This window comes from Bidens hawaiensis, unplaced genomic scaffold (assembly GCF_021521415.1).
Source record: "Bidens hawaiensis isolate Kalapana, Puna unplaced genomic scaffold, B.hawaiensis_p1.1 tig00020693_1, whole genome shotgun sequence".
Taxonomy (NCBI): Eukaryota; Viridiplantae; Streptophyta; class Magnoliopsida; order Asterales; family Asteraceae; genus Bidens; species Bidens hawaiensis.
The window spans coordinates 33,632-50,207 of NW_027493182.1; the positions used below are offsets into that span (position 1 = coordinate 33,632).

The 16,576-nt window shown below is 41.8% G+C and overlaps 1 protein-coding gene across 1 annotated transcript; it reads left to right on the forward strand.

Annotated features, from left to right (window-relative positions):
• Window positions 1-7,430: 7,430 nt before the first annotated feature.
• Window positions 7,431-7,919, forward strand: LOC143561503 (uncharacterized). Its single transcript, XM_077049573.1, has one exon. It carries the CDS (start codon window positions 7,431-7,433, stop codon window positions 7,917-7,919), a length of 489 nt encoding a protein of 162 aa, XP_076905688.1.
• The last annotated feature ends 8,657 nt before the right edge of the window (window positions 7,920-16,576 follow it).

Below are 16,576 nucleotides of genomic sequence, written 5' to 3' on the forward strand. Positions count from 1 at the left end.
TGGCAACACTTACAACCGTGATTGGAGAAACCATTCTAACTTCAGCTGGAGGGATGGAGCCAACAATTATACTCCACCTGACTTTGATAAACGTCCTTTCAATCAAAACCGACATTTTAATACTCGTTTAACTCATGTTTACTTACGTATGCAAACACGTATAAGTATATATGTATATATATATATAATATCACGTAAATTAATTTTATTGATTTAATAAATACATATAAACTTTATCTATACTTATATACTCTGACAAACTAATAATTTTTAAAGATGTATTTTTAAGCAGATAATATTTTTATTAAATATAATATATTTTTAAAGGAGTTATATAAACTAATAATATAACTTAATAAAAATTATAATTATCGAACTCGCTTACCCGATCTAGTTCATTAACTTAGCGTATCCGCATTCTATTTTCCTTATTAGGCCTGATCGTCAACGCGTGATTTCCGTAAATCATCATTTTTAATACTTCTCTTTCCACTATTGTTCGTCTATCGATGTGAGTACCACATTCCCCTATTTTACTTGTTTTCCACGTTTTGGGGACATATGCGTAAATATACTTTTCATATATACTTATACTCGAAAACTGCAACTTTGTCTTATGTGTTAACAACTTATACCTTACTTGTTTATGTGCTTATTTGCTTTGTATGCTTTCGCATTCGCAGAGGTCCAACATAATCTCAGTCTAGTATGATCATACGCCAGTCGTTAGCCTTTGTGCTTCTCGACATCTCAGTTATACTTGCTCGTTGGTTAATTTGTTATTCTCATATGACTTATTGCAGCTACGTATTTTGTTATATATATTATATGTACAACTAAACTAATGTGTTGCTCACTCAACTTGTGTTGTTGACAAAACTTTATTTTACACGCATATGCAGGTTGGTGAAGACTTAGTGAAGAATTTAGCTAGAAGAATATTTTAATCAAGAAAAATAAAATTTGTATTGTTGTATGAAGTATGTACTTGTTTGTATTTGACTTATTTGATAAATGAATTCAATTAATAGATAATGTCATTTAAATATTGTGCATGATAGTAACCTTGAGAGCTGTGACAATCAGTTCGCGCCCCGGCATTTCCGCCGTAGGTTGGGGTGTGACAGATTGGTATCAGAGCCGAAGGTTTAAGATAGGTCGTTAGAAATTGCCTTAGACACATGTTTAGGAGCCCTATGCGTGCCTATTTGTTTATCTTTATGTTTACAGCTTTCTTAGATATCATTATTTATTATCTATTGTACTGTTATGCACACACACACAAACTCCGAGGCTATGCCTCAACATTCAAAGAAAACTTTTCGAAAAGTAGATTGCTTTTATTTTCGGGAAATTCCTTAAGAATTCTCACATGTTGTTTTCACTCGTACACCTTAAGGTTAGGTTATGTGGCATGTTCCTACGATAAATGAAATGGGAAGAGAAACTGTGAGTTGGGCATTGGAAAAATGGTTCCACGAACCAAAGGTAAGACGCTATTCCTTACCTGGGTGATAACCTGACCACAGTACTCTAACCCTATAGACCCGAGCGAGACCCATAAATGCCATATGACCGACACCTTAGGTTAACTTAATTCGAATTCACGGTGGTTCGTGGTTAAACTCGGTTTTCCCGATTATTGTGTTCTGTTATTTAAATGGTTAGTTGGGTGAAAAATCCATGGAACCCATGGGCACTCATACTATCCATTTTTCAACTTGTTTTCGTATTTTTGTTGGAGTAATCAAACGTGATGGTTCACAAGATACTCCGACTACCCATATATATTTCGATAGTCCGTTATTTAGTTTGGTCGGTTAAAACGCCGTGTAACGCTCACTGGGCCGACAAACTTCATTGCATTGTTAATTCGTTAATTAGTTGGGACAATCAAATTGCCATGTAACGCTCATGGGCTGTCCAACTCAGTTGTTTTTCGTTAGTTCGTTGGGCCATTCAAATTGCCATGGAAAGCTCATGGGAGGCCAACACCCACAATTTATATTTCGTTAGTTTATTGTAAACTTAATAGAAATCTAAATTTTAAATTGACTTAACTCCTCGTGTAGTCATCACACATTAAGCTTATTGACTACATCACTTAACAACTATTTACGCTATGTACCCCCTCATCTTATAAACTTTTACTTTTAATCCTCATGACGCAATTCCTCACTTCTTAAGACAACATTATTATTTTCACATAATTAAACAATTTACTATTTTTATGATTTCCTCAATTTATCCTTCATTTTATAAATCCTTATTTTTGGTCCCTATAGAGTGTCTCATTTAACAAACCATCGTTATTCTCGACATCAATCGTTTGATTCTCACTACCACTGTATGGCTGCCTGTATCGCCAAAGAGATAGCTGCTGCGATCCCTAGGATAGTGACGCAAATTCAAAGAATCAATGCAACTGATTCAACTTTTCCCACTAATTCCTCTGCTGGTGACTACAAACTATCTACCTCCACTCATCCTCACAACAAGAAACGTAAAAACCTTGCTACAACAAGTCCTACTCACCCGCAAGTCTTCTCAAACAAGAAACCCTACCTCGGTCCTTTTCCTTCATGCTTCATTTGTAACTATCATCACTCGGTTGAATCCCTATGTCGTCACTGCATCGGATGTAACCGTTATGGCCATATTGCTAACACCTGTCGTGTCCCGCCTACTTCACAAGCTGTTCCGCAACAACCTACCCCTCATGCTCAACCTGATGTTCATAATACCCTTGCGTGCTACCATTGTAAGGACCCAAGTCATGTCCGTAATGCGTGCCCTAAACTTACCCAAACTCATCAAGCCCAAACTACGACTACGCCGTGCTCGCCAGGCTCAAACCCATCAACGTCATGTCCCTTAAGCTCCTCCCATCAATCAAGGTCAACCTTACTTAACCCAACACTACCAAACCCCGCAACCGCGAGCTCAAGTTTACCAGACATATTTCCACCAAACAACCTTCTTGCAAACTGTTCAAGCTTACGTTATTCAAGCTACCCCAGATAAATCTTCCTTGACTGCTCCAACTCCAATAAATGCAACTCCTCATGGTGCTTCAAGTCACGTCAATTAAGCTACTCAAGGACCCAGAAGACTTTTGCCGTTTTCTTTATCTGTCTTTATTATCTTATCTTTTTCTCAATTATGATATTGTAACGCCTTTTTATGGTCTTGGAATTATTTCAGTTTGAACTATTTATCCTTCACGTATCGTACTTTATAAGTTTCTTTTCGTTAAATAGATTGTTTACCTTCATTCATCACAACTCATTTTATTAACCTCAACTATTAATAAGTTATCTATTTTTCCAACACTTATGCTTTTGTGTTAAAGGATGTTCTAGAAACTCTTCTATTTAAATCAACCACAACTTTCGAGATGTTTTATGCATTGGTTTTATAATTAATTGTTTCCTCAAAATTATGTTTTACTCAAATGTTTTGTAAACCCACACGATGAGACGAACCATGTGGACCATCCGACGATCTAAATAATTATGGTCCGGAACATAATTATCGAAGTCCTCGCATGGAAATCATGATACGAATAGTTGTGTTTCATAATAAAGAACCGGAAGTAGTTGAGATAACGGTACGAATTTAAAGATGATAAGTACATGGTGGATACGCCGCTGGTACATCCTATATATAAGTGCCCATATCGGAATTGTATTTGGAGCGTTATTTTAACTATTCTAAGTTCGATGTTATGAAAAATTTTAAAATTTTATTTTCCTCAAAATTTAATGGGAAACTATAACAACTCAAACTTTTAAATTGTTATCTTACCCGGCCCGCTCTTACGTTCGGGTCATTTTATTAAATAAGATACCTCATTTATCGAGTAGATTAATTAATATTATATTAATCTTAATTATTTACATAATATATATATATATATACTTATAACTTTCTAGTAATGTCCAAAATACACCCTCAATCTTAACTTTTACCCAAATATGTTTCCTCCTTCATACTTTAGGGGCTTAAGTGCAAATTTAATATATTATAATCCATTACCTCCTAACCCAAACCCAAAGACCCGACCCGATTCGAAACCCGTATACCCGTTTAGAGTCTTGAGCCGCAATTCTCGTCATTTACATGGAAATCAAATCATAGGTTTTGTTAATCTTTCCATTTACGACATCACCGACGTTTAGATTATGTTAAGTGAATCAAATCGGATCTTCAATTTAGGTTATATGTAAGCCGACTCCAAGCTGGACGTGTTCTACAAGCAAACAGTTATATAAACTCAATTCATCACGCAGAAACAATCACTAAACCCTATTCGACTTTAACCCTCTGCATAATTGGTTTATCATCGTTGTTTAATGGTCCGTTCACTCTTGTTTCTGGCCGTCAGCTGTTTGTCGGAATTAACCCATCTAACGATGGTATACGAGGTAATTAAATAGTGTATATGAATCGCCACTGCTTGTTTAATAAAAACCCTAACACAATTAAACGAAACCATAAGCGGATTTACCGATTTGGGATTTAGGGTTCATAAGGATTGGGGGTTTACCTAAACTGTTATACTTAAAACACTCTTCTTAATGAACATCCGACCACTTGGTTCAGTTGGCTGCTTGGGTGTTGATTAATTCGTTGAACCGGCCAGGGGCGCGGGTTCGAGTCCCCCTGGACGCGGTTGTACTTTTATTTTTGTTTTAATGGTTTTTAAATGTTTTAACAAATTTTAATTAATATTAAATGTTAGATAAACATTATTTTTATTAAAACCGACATTTTAATACTCGTTTAACTCATGTTTACTTACGTATGCAAACACATATAAGTATATATGTATATATATATATATATATAATATCACTTGAATTAATTTTATTGATTTAATAAATACATATAAACTTTATCTATACTTATATACTCTGACAAACTAATAATTTTTAAAGATGTATTTTTAAGCAGATAATATTTTTATTAAATATAATATATTTTTAAAGGAGTTATATAAACTAATAATATAACTTAATAAAAATTATAATTATCGAACTCGCTTACCCGATCTAGTTCATTAACTTAGCGTATCCGCATTCTATTTTCCTTATTAGGCCTGATCGTCAACGCGTGATTTCCGCAAATCATCATTTTTAATACTTCTCTTTCCACTATTGTTCGTCTATCGAGGTGAGTACCACATTCCCCTATTTTACATGTTTTCCACGTTTTGGGGACATATGCGTAAATATACTTTTCATATATACTTATACTCGAAAACTGCAACTTTGTCTTATTTGTTAACAACTTATACCTTACTTGTTTATGTGCTTATTTGTTTTGTATGCTTTCGCATTCGCAGAGGTCCAACATAATCTCAGTCTAGTATGATCATACGCCAGTCGTTAGCCTTTGTGCTTCTCGACATCTCAGTTATACTTGCTCGTTGGTTAATTTGTTATTCTCATATGACTTGTTGCAGCTACGTATTTTGTTATATATATTATATGTACAACTAAACTGGTGTGTTGCTCACTCAACTTGTGTTGTTGACAAAACTTTATTTTATACGCATATGTAGGTTGGTGAAGACTTAGTGAAGAATTTAGCTAGAAGAATATTTTAATCAAGAAATATAAAATTTGTATTGTTGTATGAAGTATGTACTTGTTTGTATTTGATTTATTTGATAAATGAATTCAATTAATAGATAAAGTCATTTAAATATTATGCATGATAGTAACCTTGAGAGCTGTGACAATCAGTTCGCGCCCCGGCATTTCCGCCGTAGGTTGGGGTGTGACAATATTCCTCTCCCGTTCATTGATAAGATGCTCGAGCGTCTATCATAAAAAATGTACTACTACATTTTTGTCAGATTCTTTGGCTATTTTCAAATTGCAATCTCACCTGAAGATCAGGAGAAAACAACATTCACATGACCCTATGGCACATTCGCATACCGACAAATGCCATTTGGGCTGGTCCAATTTTCCAACTACTTTTCAACGTTGTATGGTAGCTATCTTTCACGACATGATTGAGGATTCAATGGAAGACTTCATGTTTGACTTCTTCGATCCTGGAGATTCCTTCAACCTATTTCTTGAAAATCTAAAAAGGATGTTAGCACAATGTGAGGAAACCAACCTTGTGCTAAAATGGGAAAATGTTATTTTATGGTAAAGGAAGGCATTGTTCTCAGGTACAAGATCTTTCATGCAGGACTAGAGGTGGATAGAGTCAAAGTAGAAACCATTTGAAAACTTCCATCACTCACATCTGTTAAACTCATTCGAAGTTTACTTGGCTATGAGGGATTTTATCGCCGTTTCACAAAAGACTTTTCAAAAATAGCCCGGCAATGAGACAAGTTCTTGAAAAGGATATTCCATTCATCTTCTCCGAATGCATTCCAAATTCTTAAAGACGAACTTGTAGATGCTCCAATTATGGTAGCTCCAGACTGGACACTACCATTCGAACTCATATGTGATGCAAGTGACTTCGCAGTTGGGGCAGTCTTAGGACAGAGGAAGGATAAGCACTTTCATCTGATCTACTACACTAGCAAAACTCTAAATGATGCTTAGGAGAATTACACGACTACAGAAAAGGAGCTTTTGTCCATAGTATTTGCTTTCGACAAATTCCGTTCGTATCTAGTCCTTTCAAAAGTTATTGTTTACATTGATCATGCGGCAATTAAGTACTTGTTCAGCAAACAAGATGCTAAACCCTGTATGATCCGATGGATTTTACTTCTATAAGAATTCGACATCGAAATCAAGGACAAAAAGGGTGTTGAAAATGTTGCACCAGATCATCTTTCTCTTCTGGAATGCCTAGCTTCACAAGAAATGACAGGGGTTAAAATAAATGACAATTTCCCCCCCACAAATTTCTTATGCATATCCAGACTCATGAAGGACATCATCCTTGTTTCACTGACATAGCAAATTACAAAGGCAAAGGAATTATGCTAAAAGAAATAACCTTTCAAGAGAGGAAGAAATTTTTTCTCTGATGTCAAGTATTACTTTTGGGATGTTCCTTACTTATTCCATAGAGAAGTTGATCGTATCATCCGAATATGCATGTATGGAGAAGAAGCACGCAAGATTCTGAAACATTGTTATGAAGGACCATCAGGAGGCCATCATGGAGCATCGGCAGCAACAAAGAAAGTATTCGACGTCGACTTCTATTAGCCTACCATCTACCGAGAAACACATGGAATGGTTTGATCTGACGATACATGCCAACGTGCCAACAACATCTCATCCAGAGATGAAATACTACAAAGACCAATCCAGGTCCGTGAAAACTTTAACGTTTGGGGCATCGACTTCGTGAGACCATTTCCAACATCATTGGTCCTCATTACATCCTAGTCGCAGCAGATTACGTGTCAAAATGGGTTGATGCCCAAGCGTTACCCACTAATGATGCTAGAATGGGGCTCAATTCTGAAGAAAGTATTCACTCATTTCGGTATTCCCAAAGCACTTATAAGTGAACGAGGAACACAATTCTGTAATGATCAAATGGAGAAAGTATTGGCCAGATACGAAGTGCATCGCCGACTCTCTAAACCTTATCACCCACAAACTAGTGGTCATGTGGAAGTCACTAATTGGGGTATCAAACGAATCCGGGAGAAAAATGTTAGTCATAATCGCAGAGACTGGTCGGAGAAACTAGTGGACGCTATGTGGAATTTCTGTACTGCTTTCAAAACACCTATAGGCACAACACCGTTCAAATTGGTATACGAAAATTCATATCATCTTCTAGTCAAGCTCGGACATAAAGCATATTGGGAACTTAAAACCGCCAACCTTGATCTGCAATCTGTTGGGAAAAACATATTCATGCAGCTGCACGAGCTAGACGAACTGAGGGTGCTAGCTTATGTCAATCCAGGGATCTAAAAGGATAGGACAAAGAGGCTTCACGATGCACATCTAAAAGGTGAAAAACGATTTAAATCAGGAGACCAGGTTATACTTAACGACTCTCATCTTCGTTTATTTCCTGAAAAACTGAAGTCTAGATGGTTCGGACCTTTCACAGTTAAGGAAGATTTTGAATATGGAACCGTTGAACTTTTTCAAAAAGATGGACATAACTTTTAGGTAAACGGTCACCAGCTTAAAATTTACCTAGGAGAACCCATAGAAACGGCGATGGAGGTACTTCACCTCCATCCCATGAACTAAACTAACACATCCTTGAGTTAAGCTATCGACTCCGTCAAAAATTTAGTATGTTTAGGTTTAGTTTTTAGCTTTTTAGGGATAAGTTTGAAATATATATATATATATTGGAAAACACGGGCGTGTTGACCTCAACACGGTCGTGTCCAATACAATTTCCATGTAGTGATTGTTTCCGGTACTGTTTCCGGCTTAGACTGTCCATTTTCAGAGAAAGCTTGCCAACATGGCCCGTGTTGAGCTCAACATGGCCGTGTTGATAGGCCCCGGAAGATTACAAATGTTGCACACTTCCTTGAAGATTTTGCACATTTCCTAGCCATATTTCTCTGATCAAACAACCTCCAAAATGCCTATGGAACCCTACAATGTCGAAAACCCAACCCCAACACCTCTAAAGAAGATGAACATCAACTTAAAGATGATTCTGCAACTTCAGGAGATAGCTCTGGAACGCACTGACATGCTTATTCAAAATGAGCAACGAGTCTTGGCTCTAACCGAAATTGTTGAGGAGACGAAGACTGAGCTCCGAGATATCAACGAGAAAATCCAACTTCAGTCCATCCGGTTGGGGTTCATTCCACCACCACACTACCATCTTTCGGTGGAGGCGATCATTTCGGGGGAAATCTACCCGGAGGGTGCCGAAAAGCTAGAAGCCGAGAAGCATATTCAAGAAAACAAACTCATAGATCAAAACATCGAAGAACAATTTAAAGACATATATGTTGAGATGTCCTCATGTCCACTGTCTCCTATCTCAGACATCATTATGTCAATGCAGAACATTAACAACGAAATGAGTGAAGAAGTCATTGACAATGCCGGTCCTTCACAAATACTTTCTGAGCATGATTTGTGAAATACTTCAGTTGAGAACGAAAAATCGAGAATGAAAAGTCTACATTTACGCTTGGAATGCATAAATGTGTAGAATTCTCGCTTATGACATTATCCAAAAAGAATATTTGAAGTTGGTTCGGTGGTGTGTAAACTGTGGGGGATTACGAGGAATCGATTAATGACCTATTTTTCATCTTCGTCTTTCACTTCTTTGATTTGGCAAGGTAATATCAAGTGTCGTCGGTTTTGCTTGTTGTGTTTCTAGTTTCTTGTTAATTTAAAGTTACAAAGAAAAAAAAGTTTCCCTAAAAACACTTGTGAACTTTTAGTTTTCAGATATTTAACGGTGAAAGTTTATTGCGTATTAAAGATAAAAAACGAATTTAATTTTTTTGATGCGTTAATGATGAAAGTTTACTTGTTCTTAATTTATCTTATAGAAAATATTCGCTCTTTAATTTTAAATTTCAAATAAAAACCAATGAGCAAGGTAATTTGAATGCATGTTGATTTGTCAAATGGTATGACAAGACTTAAATTTCAAATAAAAACCAATGAACAAGGTAATGTGAATGTATGTTGACTTGTCAAATGGTATGACAAGACTTTCTATGAATAGTAAGTACTCCACATGACAAATATCCTCTCTAAGGAACAACCCCCACTATCTCGTCCACCGACCCTATCCCAAAAGTTATATGGAGTTATTGTAGATAATAAATTTATTGAAAGTTATATAGATTTATTGTAGATAAATAATAAATGTGCTGTTGAAGAGGTAGGTCCCAGCAGAGCCCAGTTGGACCCACTGGACTCACCTTGAAGAGAGACGTCTGCGCAGAAACCAACTGGATCCGCAGGACCCACCATGCTCAGAGACGTGACGTCCTTACGCGCAGTACGCAAGCTGTTCCCGCAGGAAATGCCTCCCAATGGTGAAGTACTCCGCCTGTTCCCGCAGCTGCGGATACAAGCCATCAGGGAAGGCCACCAGCGCAGCAAGGCTACACGCACAAGGCACTTAGCTCTCAATAATTCAGTAGTCACCTGAAGGAATGAGCAAAGCCGGGAACAATCCCGCACAAAGGCGGGAGGGGGAATACTCCCGCCCAAATGAGCCAGTCCGTACGATACTGGAAGATCTTTTGTACTGTACCTGACGAGGTATGGGCAAAAGATCTGACCAGAGATACGACAGCCCATTGACAACAGTATAGCGAGCAGCATGCTCTTGTACTGTATGTCACTATTAGCCGCTACCTACTCACCAACTCCTGTCATACCACGTGCATAGCCTGCAGTTGGTGGAAAAGGAATAGTACACAGCAGGCCTGGTCACTGTCAGCCGCTGCCTACCCACCAACTACCAGCATGGCACGTGCGTAGGCCACAGTTGGTAGAACAGGAATACTATTCAACCGGCTATACCCTCTTGGAAACCTACCTTCGGCTATAAATACCCCAAATGGTATGATCATCTCATCTTATCTTGTATCGTACATCTTATACCTGATATCTGCTCTAGCAATCTCTTAATATACACTTATAATTCAAGAGCAATCTAGTCTGATTCTCACGCCGGAGGGTGGTCACAAGGAGGTACCCCCCCCTTCTCAGTGACGAGCTCACGGTGTCTGTTTTGCAGGTTATCAGAAGAACCATCTTTGCCGGATCTAACCCCTCGTGGGAAACATCTACTTAACCCCCAGATTATCCGTAATCTGCCGGGGTCGATTAGTGTTTCTTCATTGGCGCCATCCGTGCATAAAAGTTAAAACTTCATTTCTTTTCAGTTTTTTCAAACTTCTGGAAAGATGGTTAAAGAAACTCCGGTAACCACAACCCCAGCTACTGAGGGGAATACCGGCGACTACACAGTTTTTACGAACACTACCCCGGTTACCCAAGCCGGGGCAAGTGCAGTAAATTTTACGAACACTACCCCAGTTACCCAAGCTGGGGCAAGTGCAGTAAATAATCGCTCACTGGGATTCACCGATACCCAGTTAGAGAGACAACGAACGAGGCTCCCCCGCCAAACACTCGATGAAGTTAAAGCGTGGGCGGAAGCACGTCATACAGAATTCCAATCTAAGTGGATGAACGCTTACGTTCACTCCAACAGCCTGAGGAATTCGGAGAGTACTGGGACAAAGATTCGGAGGAATCCGATAGTGACGCAAACCCTCGTCATAGGGCGAAAGGGAAGCGTAAGGAAACGGACTCCCAACCGAGAAGGCGTTTTGGAGAAACCTTCAAACCAAAAAACGCAGGTGGAAACCCACGTGACTTCTCCAAAACATTTACACCAACTGCTGCAAAGGCGGGAACGTCCAAATTTGCAAGGGACATTGCGGAAGCAATCGTCCCGAAAAGTGCCAAACAGATGTCCAACATCGGCACTTACGATGGTATATCTGATCCAGACGATCATTTGAACAGGTTCATAGCGGGGGCAACCGTTAGTAGTTGGACGGAACCTACGTGGTGTTACATGTTCCAAATGACGCTTGTTGGGGCAGCTAGAGCGTGGTTCGATCGTCTACCGGTCCACCACATCTACGATTGGGAAGACTTCCAGCAGAAATTTAGCCAACACTTCAGCCAACAAAGAAAGTATACCGAAGAGCAATGGACAATCCTCAAATGCATTCGAGAGGAAGATGAATCTTTGCCAGACTTCATCACTCGCTTCAACTCAAAGAAGCTAAGTCTGGGTAATATTAGCGAAGATCTTGTTCGCGCTGCTTTCATCCAGGGTGCGAACGACCCCGAGCTCATCCGCACCTTAACGGGTAAAGATGGCATGCCATCCACATGGGATGCCATCATGACAGCAGCTAAACGCTTTGCGGAAACGGAGAAGCAACTGGGTAGAGATCTCCCCCAGAGCACAAACCTCTACACCCAGAAAACAAGAGAAGACAACGTCCTTACCGCCCGACTAAACAAAAAGCGGAAGCTAGGCATTAGGCAGTCAAGGGTAAACTTTGACACCTCATCCGGCTTGCAACATCGGTTAGGCGGAAGGGATAACGTACAGTCGAACCAGAACTCCAGATGGACGCCACTCACCAAAAGCGTCACCGAGATATTCGCCACTGAGGAGCTCCCATGGCCAAAGGCTCCAATAATCCGACATCGTCACAATGCTGATCGGAGCAAATACTGTGACTTTCACAGGACAAAAGGCCACAACACTGAAGAATGCACAGACGTAAAGGACATCGTCGAATCATTTGTCAGAGATGGGACGCTCGCACACCTCGTGGCGTAACGAACGCTGAGCAGGCTGATGCGTGTAGAACCCCAGCTGGGGAAAACACGAATAAAATTGCAGCTTCAATGCAGGAGACTACATACTGCGTAAACAACGAGATCCCGAACCAGGTGCATATCGGCTCGATGGCACTCCCATCACAACAACATGGAAGGGAGCTCAATTACACAGTTTGCATGTAGATCAATTCCAAATTTGTAAAAAAAAGGCCCAGAGCCACTTCTAATGGAAATGATTCTCCTTAGAACATCGACGCTGATGATTTTACATTTATACTTATGAACTTTCCACACGGATATGCCGGTCTTCACCGCATACATAAGTGTGAAAGAAGTCGTTGCGTGGGGAAGGCGGCAAAACCCGCATAAACCCAAAAAACGGCAAACCTTCACGCAGGTCAGTTAAAGGTAAAGTTCAGTCATCCCACTAAATGAAAGTGTCGGTCTATCCGCACGAATCATGATAGAGGAAACTAAACACTAACCTATTAACAACCGCGCGTCGAACAGTTAATTTATTCAACACTGATGCCGATACTCACCGCATAATTACGTGGAAAGTCGTTGCGTGGGGAAGGCTGTAAAACCCGCATAAACCCAAAAAACGGTAAACCTTCACGCAGGTCAGTCATAGGTAAACTTTGGTCATCCCACTAAATGAAAGTGCCGTTCCTAACCGCACAAATCATGAGAGGAAACCGAACCTATTGACAACCGCGCGTCGAACGGTTAACTTATTCAAAATACTTTAGAAAAATTCTAACAGAAGGATGAGGAAAACCTCCACGCAGGTTAGATGTAGGTAAAGTTTAGCCATCCTACTAAGTGCAAGTGACGGTCTTACCCGCACAATCACGAACGAGGAAGCAAAACTTCAACCTATTATCTACCACGTTCAAAGGTTAACTTATTCTAAACACTTAGAAAATTTCAAAGGAAAAGATGAGGAAAACTTCCACGCAGGTCAGATATAGGTAAAGCTTAGCCATCCTACTAAGTGCAAGTGACGGTCTTATCCGCACAATCACGAAAGAGGACGCAAAACTTTAACTTATTATCTGCCACGTTGAAAAGTTAACTTATCTAAGTACTAAAGAAATTGCTAAGTTAAAACAAAATATGCGTGAAATAAACAAGGCAAGGGGTTGGCAAATAATCTTTATTCCATCGAAATTCAAATATTACAAAGATTGCTGGGTACATACCCGCATACAAAAGAAGCTATACAAAAATAAAAATCTACTCTAATGGTGGAAAGGGATCTTCAGGATCAAGCTTCAGGACCACTTCCACTTGGACCCGCACCATCAGTAGAGTGTGGCGGTTCAAGGAAAGCTTTAAGGATAGCTAGCCCATCATCAGCAGCGGCAACTTCGTTTACCTTCTCCACCACCGGATGCGGGAAGGCGGCATACTGATTCACTGCTTGGTCATATACAGCTTCAGTATCCACATCAAATAAAGGGAAGTTGGAAGGCGGGATGCCTTTCTCAACGAACCCTAGACCAAGCAGGAAGCCGGCCTTTTCCCCATCCTCATGAGAAGCGTTGAGGGCTGCGCTCATAGCATCGTCATAAGACGTATCCGTGAAGACCCGATGCACAACCTACAAAAAGAAAAAATACAAGTATCAAAACCTTTTCTATTTACAAAGAAAAGCGTAAAGACATTATGAAGTTAAGCTTATTTGAGACAACGCTTCTCGAAGAAGCCATTCCTTGGCAACCAGAGCCTCTTGGAGGGCGGCTTGAGCTTGGTTACGGGCGCGTTCAGCTTCACTTTTATTGAGGTTGGCAAGCAACACTTCCTTTGCAGCAGCCTCTTCAACGCCCTTTATCTTCCGCTCAGTGTGGTCAAGCACGCCCCTCTGGTCCAAGATCTCTTGGAGCTTCTTGGCGTCTTCCATCGCCAAGGCATCATGAGCCTGTTGGAGCGCCTCTAGTTTGGCTTTAAGTTCCTTATTCTCGAGGCGTAGAGGCTCAGCAACAGCTTCAGCCTTGGTGGCCCTCTCGGTTGCGTTCCGTGCGGTTTCCTTAGCCAGCCGAAGCTGTTCGTTAACAGCTTGGGCAGCCTTGGAACGGGCCTCAAGACGGGCCTGAACATCAACCTCAAGGGCCTTGAAGGCCTTCTCCTTCTCCGCAGCCACTGCGGTAAGCCTCTTGTTCTCCTCCCGGACAGCCCGCGCCTGAGCTACTTCTTGAATACGAGCTGCTTTTAACTTGTCGTTTTCACGACAAAGCAGCTCGACGCGCGGCTGCATCTGGGCCAGGAGAATCCGAAGCTCATTGGTTAGCCTACCCTCCTGGTAGCTAGCCATTGCTTCCCCCAACGCACCACTGGGAGCTGTGTGACGATCCCCCTCCACGCACTCCACAGGCGTGCGAAGGGTTGTTCCTCGGCGGATGTTCCATCGTGGAACATACACTTCATTGGAATCCGACACTGCAAAAAACAAAAAGCAGTTAGGAAAAGATGATATAAAAAAAAGGCCAAAAGAACCCTACGCACCTGTAGGGTCGACAACAGGCCGATAGCCGCCAAACAAATCACCTGAACCCAAAGGAAATCCATCCAAGAGGTCAGGCAAATGGGAAGGGGGCAGAGGTTGGCGAGAAGCCCCAAGCATACCTGAAGGATCGGCCGTAGCTGCCGACGTCGGAGGAGGCATAGACGTCGCCGCGGTAGAAACCAACGGAGGTGAACTCACCGGAGGTGAACTCACAACCGTGGTCGCCGCTGCGGAGGTACCCGCAGAAATAGTCACCGCCGGCTCAGTGAAAGATTCAGTAAATATGGCACTGACAGCCGGCGGAGATGTCATCGCAGTTGGAACAGTTGGCTCAACTGGGTGAGCAACTGAACCAACAACTGAAGCAGGCGCAGCCGCCTGGGTCATCGCCTCAGGTAGGTTGACCAAACCTACCGTCATGGGTCCGGAGGTGCTCCTCCCCACTCCACCCTGGAATGCGGTAGCATCCACGCCTGCACAAAGAAGATATAAGTATATTGGCGGAAAGATATGAAGTAAAAAAATAAAGGAAGTTTGTACTTACGGGTTTTCTTGAGCCTAAAAGTGCGAACAGGCGGGGACGAACCCGATGGAGCCGGCCTCTTAACGCCGCTCACCGTCGTTGTCCTGGGCTACTCGGAGGTGACGGTCGTCTCAGCCTCCGGAGCAGTGGTCTTAGCACCACCAGGGTTCCCCGCCACCTCCTCGCTTTCGGTCTCTGAATCAGACCGATGCACCGGATCGGCAGTGGAGGCAACCTTCGCCTTCCCCTTCCCGCCGGCAGCCTTCTTCTTCCGCACCAACGGAAGACCATCTGCGGATTCCTCATCAGAAGATGACAAAATTAGAGGAATTCCAGCAGAGGTTTCAGCATTGAGAGGTCGAGGGTTGAATAACGCCTTACCTGGCCGCGTGGCGCTCAGAATAGGGTGGCCTGGCGGGTAGACCTCCACAAACCGATCCCTCGTTTGCTCCAAGATGGGCAACTCGTTCTCATCGAGAGCACGAGTACCCATCCGAGCGGGACCATCACTCTCCCGCGGCTGCAGGAGAGACTGCAAATCGTTTCCCTCTGAAAATAAACAGGAAAGAAGTTAGAAGAGATTCTAAATCAACAAAAAGAAATGAAGCATACCATAAGGGACAGAGTTCAAACCGTATTCAAGGACGATCGGGATCTTTTGCGCCTCCGCATCCTTCCACACCCGGCTCATCCCGAGCATCACCATCCCGGACTCCGCAAAGCGGTAAACCGGAGATTGGACTCGGGAAATCTTTGAGAACCATTCCGCCTCCTGGTAGTTGGAGGCGTGAAGGCTGGGGAGTGCTTGCTCATTCTTGAACTTCATGGCAAGGGGGATGGCGCGAGCGGAGATATAAAAGAACTCCCGCTTCCATGAACGAAGACTGCGCTCAGTTGCGCAAATCTTCAAACCCTTGATCCGGGTTATCAGAGTATACCACCCCTGGATGCACCTCCAAGAGTAGAAGGTCATCAGGCGGTCGACGAAGGGCTCAACGCCCAGAATCCGGCACACCCACTCGAAGTGGCGAATCTTCGCGATCGCCATCGAGTGTACCTCGGTCAGGTGTACACCGTGCCTCTCCAGAACACGGTACACAAACTTCGTCAAGGGGAACCTAAGATTCCCATAGACAAAGAATGCGGCATATACCCCGATCTTGCCTCTGGGGGCATCATACACCGTCTGGTGAGGTTCAGGAAACTCAGGCTCGA